This window comes from Fukomys damarensis, unplaced genomic scaffold, assembly GCF_012274545.1.
Source record: "Fukomys damarensis isolate Sample0158 unplaced genomic scaffold, DMR_v1.0_HiC HiC_scaffold_18, whole genome shotgun sequence".
Lineage (NCBI taxonomy): Eukaryota > Metazoa > Chordata > Mammalia > Rodentia > Bathyergidae > Fukomys > Fukomys damarensis.
Window position 1 is genome coordinate 43203867 of NW_022900930.1, and position 9404 is coordinate 43213270.

The window sequence follows — 9404 nt, forward strand, 5'->3', positions numbered from 1 at the left end:
AGGGTTGTGGCCTTTGGGAGATGATTAAGATTAGCTGAGAGCATTAGAGTAGAAACCCTGTGATTGAATCCTGTGACTCTATAAAGTGGGACAGACCAGAAGACACAGCGTGTACTTTCTGTCTCTCCTTGTGACACTCTGTACCACCCAGGGTTCTTCCCAACAAGACCATCCCTGGATGCAGCACTCTGACTCCAGAACTATAAGTCAAAATATATCTCTTTTCATTCAAATTACCCGATCTGTGATAATCAGTTAATTAGCAACAGGAAATGGACTAATTTATGTAGAAAATCCTAAGTAGTCAAACTTGCTGGAACTAGAAAGTGAGAACTATAAGGTTTCAGGATAAAGTTTAAAGTCTAAAAGTCAGCTGCTTTCATATTCCCAAGAACAAGGAATTGGAATTTGAAATGAAAAACAATATCATTTATATTATCACACAAAAGATTGGAATTACTTAGGTATAAATCTAACAAATTAAGCACAATTTCCACATGTGGAAAATATTAAACTCTGATGAAAAATGTCAAATAATAAATAAATGGAGAGTTATCCTATTTTTATTAATAGGAAGACTCCAATACTGTGAAGACATCAGTTCTTCCCAACTTTGATTAATAAATTTAGTGCCAGTCTCAGTCAAAATCCCAGTAAATTTATTTTGTGGATATCAGGAAACTGATTTTAAGGTTACACAGACAAGCAACAGGTAGGATATCCAACACAATACTGAAGCACAAATTCAGAGGAATGCCCAGTGAAGTGGTACATGTCTGTAATCCCAGCACTCAAGGAGTCTGAGGTGGGGTATCCACCACAAGTTGGAGGCCAGCTTGGGCTACCTAGTAAGTTCAAAGCCAGCTTGAACTACATAGTCTCTTTCTCAAAAAGAAAACAAAAAAAGAGGAAGCTATAATAATGTATGATTCAGATATTTAACATTCTATGAAGGCAATAGGATGATGGATTGGGGAAAGGGAATAAAGGTAGAGAGAGGTAAAGTGCAGGAGATTTTTAGGGCTGTGAAAATATTCTGTATGATATTGTAATGGTAGATGCATGACATACATTTATCAGAACAACACAAAGAGCAAACTCTGATGTAAGCTCTGGACTTTAGTTACAACCAGTGTACTAATGTTTGTTCATCAGTTGTAATAAACGTACCACCCTAGTGCAATATGATGGCAACAAGGAAAACTGTGTGCATGGGTTGGATGGGAGAAGAGGAGGAAACCTGCACTGTTGCCTCAATTCTTTTAATTTTTTTTTAACTTTTGTTAATTGTTAAGCTTAGTTTGAAGGATTTTATCCTTCTCTCCATCTACCTCAGTTCTTTCTTTTTTAACAAATTTAAAAACTTCTCCAAAAAATCTTTTTAATTTAAAAACATACAGACCCGAACTCACAGACTCATTCATACATATGAGGATAACTTTATTTTTTTAAATCTTTATTCTTATTAGTACATTTTTGCAGTACATAATGATTGGATTCATCGTGGGGCATTGATATGTGTGCATAACACATCTTAATTCTTTTTTTCATCCCTACTCCATCCCCCTACGTCCATCTCGTGGTCTCCTTCCCATTTGCAAAAGATCTGTCTCTTTTATCCTATTACTTACTTTTATTTTGCTCTTTATACTTTGGGCTTTTCATATAAGAGAAACCATGGAAAATTTAAGCTTGTGTGATTGATTGATTTATTTCACTTAACATTATGATCTCAAATGAATGAAGAACTGATACTACTATAACATGGAGGACTCTAATAACATTGTGTTAAGTGAAACTATTTGGACATGAATGACCATATATGTGATTTCATTTGTCCAGTACAGGCCACTCATAGATACAGAAAGTGTATTAGTGGGCTACAGGAGTAGGGGGAGGAGGCAGTGAGTAGTGAATGCTGATAGGTATACATTTCCTTTTGGGGTAATGAACATGATCTAGAATTAGACAGTGGTGATGGTTTCACAATTCTGAAAATGTCAAAATCTTTGATCCTGCTACTTTAGAGGCTCAGTCAGGAAGATCTTGAGTTTGAGGCTAGCCTGAGCTGTATATAAGTTTGAGGCCAGCCTTGATTACATAATGAGACAATCTGAAAAATAAAAACCTTTGAACTGTATAGTTTTTTAAAGGGTGAGGTTTATTGTATATAGATTTATATCTTGATAAAGGTGTTCAAAATAAACAGCACTCCTCAACCTCGTAGACCTTTAGCTGCTACAGTAGAATCAGCAAACACTGGCGGAAAAGGAGGCTTCAAATGCCAGCTATTTTCCCTTGGTCTCCATCCTTCCTCCTCTGAAACTGGCCACCTTGAAGGCCTACTTCTAGGTGTTTTTATATTTTGTCCATCTTTTTCAATTGTTCTGAATTATGAGTTTTCTCAGAATTCCTGGCCCACCACCTGAAGTCTTCTAGGCAGTCTTACATGTAACTTTATTTATTTATTTATTTTTTGAGACAAGTCTCTATATACTTCAGACTGGCCTTGAACTTGCTATGTAACCCAAGCTGGCCTTGAGCCAGAGGCAATCCTGCTTCAGCCTCCCAAGCACTGGAATTACAGGTATGCATCACTATTCCCAGCCACATTCTTAAATATTATTGTGTACCCTAGTAATATTTAGTTTTTATTTATATGGGTCTATATCTGACAGTAATCACTAGTGTTTATTTACTTAAAAATAACAAATTCAGTACTTATTAACATAAACAGCCTCTCCTTTTTTTGAGCAGGGTCTCACTACATAGTTCAGGCTGTCCTTGAATTCACTATGTAGCCCAGGTTGGCCTTGAATTTCAGGTGATCCTCTTGCCTCAGCCTCTGGAGTCCTGAGTGTTAGAATTATAGGCATGTGCCACAACGCCCAGGAACAGCATTTTAAGTTAAAGGCAACTTTTAAAAACTAAAGGCAACTTCTAAAGTTTTAGTGAAAACCATGCCACTGTTTAATTTTGCAAATGGATGTAATATGGATATTAACAAAAGCTGGATAGATATTCTACATTAGTCTAGCTGGGCTAGCATAGATCAGTGATGGCGAACCTTTTAGGGCCTTCAGTGATACAAACAGCCTACTGCAGCACACGTGCCATAGGTTTGCCACCACTGGCATAGGTCATTTATTCTCCACAAAATCCTGTTGTAGGCTGGGGGTGGTGCTACATGCCTCTAATCCCAACTCAAGAGGCTGAGGCAGGAGGATCGCCTCAAGGTCAAGATCAGATTGGGCTACATAGTTCAAGGACAGCCTGACCTACCTAGCAAAGCTTCATGTCATTAAAACAAACAATAACAACAACAACAAATCCTGTTGGATATTTGTGAGAGGTTGAGAGTGAAAAGGACAAGTGAGGTATTAGTAGTGTTAGGAAATTTTGTTTATTTATTACAATACTGAGGATTCAACCTAGGTCTTCACACTGAGCTACATCTCAGGCCTTTTAAAATTTTTTATTTTGAGACATCGCTTTGCTAAATTGCCCGGGCTGGGCACAGAGTTGTAATTCTCCTGCCTTAGCCTCCCAGTTGGGATTACAGCTCTGCAACACCATACCTGACTAAGAATAACCTTCCTAGGATTTGACCTTGTCAGAATTCCTTGTCACAGTATCTAAGGTCAGGGGCAGGGGAGTGGGAAGTGGCCTTATGTGCAAGTCATCTAGGCCACGAACACCTGATACACGAGGTCTGAGCCCAGTGTTTTCCTCCACTCAGGTGTGAAAAAGCAATTTTGACACCTGCCTCTTTTTTATCACATGAATGATGAAGCCTCAAATACGGAGTCAGTCTGTTATTTGGCCTGAACTTTGACTGCTGCTGAAGTGACTCGGGCTGTGACTGAGGCTTGGGCTCCCTAGGAGCTACATCATTTTTAAAAAGCCTTTGACAACAGCAGAAGTTTCCAGCACCTGTGGAATACGAGAGATGGGTGGATTCTCTTTGCTTTTTGGCTTCAGCTTCACTTCCCCTTTCTCACAGAACTAAGAGTTTGGGGTGGAGCGGTACCCTGAGCACCGATTACTGCATCTGCACTGGGCAGCTTCAGATTCACTGCTCACCTGCAAAGGCTCCTGTCTCTGGAAGACAGGTATTCTTGCATCTTTGACAGTCCCACACATAGGTGTGATTTCTATGTTTTTTGTTTTTTGACTTTTTTGTTTCTATGGAAATGCTTTCTGGGCTGTCCTTCATTCCATGTGTCCTGATACACTGCTCTTTGGTGGTGGTGGGGATCTCTGATCCCAGAACATTTTACTTGTTTATTGTTATTTATAGCATATTGAGGGCATTTGCTCAATGTGTCTCCCAGTTCTAATTTGAGTTCATGAGCACTTGAATAGTATCAAATTAATTTTGTAAATTTCTGAGACAAGAACAATGTCTTGGCTCTAATGCACATTACATGTTTGTTCTATGGATGAATGGAGTTGCAAGCTGCAGACATTCAGCAGTTGTGTATTGCCTGCTTGACCCTTGCCACTGTGCCCAGTGCTAGGTTATCAAGATGGATGAGCATAGTCCTACTATCCAGGACTCTTCCTTATTGTTTCATGCGTCTATGGAGTACTGAAGTGGTTTTATAACATATGTATATAACAGTGACAGTTCAGCCTTTTGAAACTTCTATTCTGACCCCTCCCTAGGCCATATTCTTATGAAATGAGAATAGACTAGATGACCTTGAGAATTCAACAGTTCATAGAGAATTTAACACTGCCAGTTATGTTTAGATTCCTCAGCTCCATGTTAACTGTCACAAAGTCTTTCAGTCTTGGGACTTGCATGGGACAAATGTGGTACCTTACACTTGGGGCTGATCAGCTCCTGCCAAAGGTTGCAATGACACTGAAGACAAACTTAATTTTTGTTTTTACCTTACTGGTTTTATCATAACCCTTCTCTTTCCTTCAGAAGAACTCTATTTTCTTCATCTATCTTGTTCTCAACCTTAATATTTCAGTTCTGGACCTGATATATATTTATATATTAAATATATATATTATATAAGACCTAGGGTATAGCTTATTGGGGTAGAGCACTTGCCTAGAATGTATGAGGCCCTGGGTTTGATTCTTAGTACCACAAAAGATATATATTTTTATCACATAAATTATTTTACTTTATTCCTTTTAACTCTGAGAAGAAGGTGAGATAATCATATTTCTTCATTATCCTGCTGAGTAATCTGAGTCTTCACAGGCATAGCTGGGGAGCAATGAAGTCAGACTCAGTCCCAGATCTTGATCCCAAATCTTGTCTCTCCTTTGCTTACCTGTCAAGTGAAGGCCTAGTGGAGATCTAAGCTCCTGAGTTTTACCTCCTCTTAACACAGTGTATCAGGGGAATTGGCAAGGTGGAAAACTTCGAGCCCCTAACTGGGAAGTGGATGTGCATGCATAGGGCATTCTGTGGCGTTCCTGAAGCAGGGGATGATGAGGTCCTGCCACTGAGGAACCAAATTCCAAGTCTTCATTCTCTGCTCATAGTGCAAGGGAGGAGGCTTCTGTGGTGTGGCTTGAGTCATCTTCATGACCTGTGGTTAGTGTGGTAATTCTCAACTGGGGCCATCTTTCCCCTCCCAGGATCAGTGTCTAGGGACGCCTTGGGTCGTAATGCGGAGAGTACTATACTATTGGCATCTGGTAGGTAGATAGCACAGATGCTGCAGAGTACGTGGAAGTCCCCACAGTGGTGTTATCTGGTGTCTGGTGTTGACACTGTTGAGGCTGAGAAACCCTGGGTTAGGCCTGGGCACCCTGGGTATAAGCTTGTTGGAGGCAGGAGGAAACTGAAGTTCTGTTACCAAAACAAGTGGAAGAGCTGCCAGACAGCAAAAACAAAGGAACCACAAACTGAAGCTGTTATTCCAGTGACTGTGAAGATGAATTACATGTTTGTAAATGTTGGAGTACTTGAGATTTCTCAGAAAAGGGGACATTTAGAAAATATCTGAACTTCTAAATTTTTTTTCTTGTTTTTCTTTTTCCTTTTAAACTTCTCAATTTCTCAGCATCTTTTGTTTTTATTAGTATATGTTTGTACTGCATACATTTTACAATCTTATTTTTTAATTTCTAAATTTGAACTTCAAGGGCCAGGCATTTAGCTCAGTGGTTCCGCTGCCTGCCTTGCAAGTGCAAGGCCCCGAGTTCAGTCCCCAGTACCAAAAAAAAAAAAAAAACTTCAAAAAAATTCTAGGTGGGCATGATGGTGCATTGCCTGTAATCCCAGCACTCTGGGAGTATGAGGCAGGCCAACTGAAAGTTTAAACCCAAGCCTGGGCAATTTAGCAAGACCTTCCCTCAAAATAAAAAGTTTAAAAAATAGCTGGAGATGTAGCTTAGTTTTCACTGAGTTCTATCCCCAGCACCAAAAAAAAAAAAAAAAAAAGATTCTAGGTCAGTAGTGGAGAATTTATGGTATGTGTGTTGTAGTGGACATTTTTTTATATATATAATTGAAAGTTCTAAAAGGTTTGCCATCACTGTCCTAGGTGATTTCTTTTTTTTTTTCAATTTTTTTTTGCGGGGGGGTTTGAGACAGGGTCTCACAATGTAGTTGAGGCTTACCTGGAACTCGCTATGTAGCCCAGGCTGGTCTTGAACTCACAGTGATCCTCCTGCCTCAGCCTCCCGAGTGCTGGGATTACAGGTGTGTGCCACCATGCCCAGCCCTAGGTGATTACTTTTTAACAAGGGTTGAGATCAACTTTTCATGTAGAGTAGCAAAGATATGTTTTTTAGTTACTGTTTTTTTTTTTTCTTTTTGTTTGTTTTTTTTGAGACAGGGTCTCATGTGTAGTTGAGACTGACCTGGAACTCATTTTGTAGCCCATGCTGGTTTGGAACTCACAGCGATCCTCCTGCCTCAGCCTCCCCAGTGCCGGGATTATAGGCATGTGCCACCATGCCCGGCTCTTAGTTACTTTTTTGTACTGGGACAAAATATCTCACACCCCCACAAATTAAGGGAAGAGAAGTTTATTTTGGCTCATAGTTTGTAGAGGTTTCAAGTCCATAGTTGGCTGGCTCCAAGGCAGGGTGGCATGGCAGATAGGCATTGCAGAAGAAAAACAGTTCATGGTGGATAGAAGGTAGGAAAGCCAAAAGGGGTGCTGACAGCTCTTTCTATCCCTTGTAATTTATCCAGAATACTTAAAAGTCCAAGGACAGACTGAGCTACATAGTGAATTCAAGTCCAGCCTGAAGTACAGAGTGAGACCTTGTCTCCAAAAGAAAAAAAAAGTAGAACCAAACTTATTCTCTGAACTGTTTAAGTTGAATACCCCTAAAACATAATTATATCCCTCACCTGGAAAAACAATTTTTCTACAAACTGATTTAAGGAACATTTAATTTATTAGTTTTACCAACAATAATTCAGATTATACCTGATTATAAGGTGATACTTAGTAAAGAACCCTTACACTTGTCAACAACTTTGGATGTTGCTGGTGTGTTGATCTGAAGATGTTGGGTCTATGTCCTGTGTGCTAATTGGTTAGAATTTCTCTAATATTTCACCATGTTCTTTGCCAAGACAGTTACTAGTATTTAATCCAAGAAGGACAACTAATTGGAGCCCATCATTTTCCTGCTTTTCCCTTTAACTTTATTTGCTGTTTGAGGATAAGCTATATGAATGTGACTCATACTTGCCTATTTTGCTTTTATGTTTATCGTACCCTTTGTACCATCCTGTTTCACTACCTTGAGAGAACCTAGAAATGATTAGAAGCTTTTGTTCTTTGCCTATCAGATATGGTGGCTTTGGGGCCAGCTGTCACAGGGCTCTACTTCCAGGTCTCCAGGGTACACAGTTTGGATGAGCCTCTCTCTTGTGACCCTTCACCCAAAAGCCTTGTGAGTCCCTTCATCGAGAGTGTCATTTCAGGTGAATCACTGTCTACCAGAGAAGATCGTGGTGTACCGTGATGGAGTGTCTGATGGCCAACTAAAGACAGTTGCCAAATATGAAATTCCTCAGCTACAGGAGTGTTTTGAATCTTTTGAGAATTACCAGCCCAAGATGACGGTGTTTGTAGTTCAGAAGAAAATAAGCACCAATCTATACCTGGCTGCCCCTGAGCACTTTATGACTCCCTTGCCCGGGACTGTGGTAGATCATACTATAACAAGCTGTGAGTGGTAAGTGGGCAAGAAAGATGGTATTAAGGGTGAATGCGTTGGAGATGTCCCCTGTTTCTTGGGTATTGGAATAGAGAAGTTTGCTGGAGAAGTGTGGAAGGGAATTTAGATTCTACTATTAAAACCTTAAATTTTGTTTAAAAATTTTAATGACCAAAATAGCTTTACCTCTTAAATATAAAATATTATACATCCTGTTCTTAAAATAATGTATGCAAACCTTCCGCACACAGACAAGGCAGTTTCAGTAGCCTAATAAGCCAGGCGTGGTGTACATGGCTATAATCCCAGGACTTGGGAGGCTGATACAGAAGGATCGCCATGCATTTGATGCCAGCCTAGACTGCATAGTGAGTTTAAGGCCAGCCTGGATTACATAGTGAGACCCTGTCTCAAAAACAGTAGCAAAATCAAAAACGCAACAACAAAAACTAAGGAGTCTGGAGACCTAAGTGCTAATCCTGGTGTGGTCTCTGTGTGTCCTTGATCCAGTCATTTACTTCTCTGAGCCCTAGATGAAGAATCTGGAGTAATTTCCAAGACCCTTTCTGGCTCTTTCTTGCTAAATCCAGCCATGTGACTAATTGGCCCTTCTTGCTAGGGTGGATTTCTACCTTCTTGCCCATCATGTACGGCAAGGCTGTGGCATCCCTACACACTACATCTGTGTTTTCAACACCGCAAACCTGAGCCCTGATCACATGCAGAGGTGAGCCAATAAATAGTTTTCTCTTTCTTACTCGTAATGCTGACCCACTAGCTAAAGGGGGTCACTACATACCCCTAGATATATTTATCCCTTGACTTCCTTACATTTTTGACAATAATGAGATTTAAGAAAAATAATGGTTTCTTTTTGAAGAGTGATTGGTAATCCTGGTTTTACATTAAAATTACTTAAAGAGCTTTAAAAAACCTGATGACTCCTACAATCCTAGCACTGGAAAGGCTGAGGCAGAAAGATCACTAGTTTGAGGCTTGCCTGACTACATAGCAAGATCCTGTCTCCAACCAAACCAAAGCAAACCAAACCAAAAAGCTGTGCATGGTGGCACTCACCTGTAATCACAGTAATTGGGAGAATGAGGCAGGAAGATCTTGAGTCTCAGGCCAACCTAGGTTGCATAACAAGTTCAAGGCTGACCTGGACAATATATATACAGATTAAAAACTGGGGGGTGGGATATTGCTGTTGGCCTCTTCTACTTATCATTTTATTGTTTTTTTTTTTT

At 39.9% G+C, this 9404-nt stretch overlaps 1 protein-coding gene across 2 annotated transcripts in view; it reads left to right on the forward strand.

Annotated features, from left to right (window-relative positions):
• Piwil2 (piwi like RNA-mediated gene silencing 2) overlaps positions 1-9404 on the forward strand; it is a 68019-nt gene that overhangs the window by 55434 nt on the left and 3181 nt on the right. For both annotated transcript variants that reach the window (XM_010624248.1, XM_010624257.1), the window contains exons 21-22: positions 7919-8172; positions 8774-8881. In XM_010624248.1, the coding sequence (XP_010622550.1) occupies positions 7919-8172; positions 8774-8881 (362 nt within the window). The remainder of the gene's footprint in view (positions 1-7918; positions 8173-8773; positions 8882-9404) is intronic.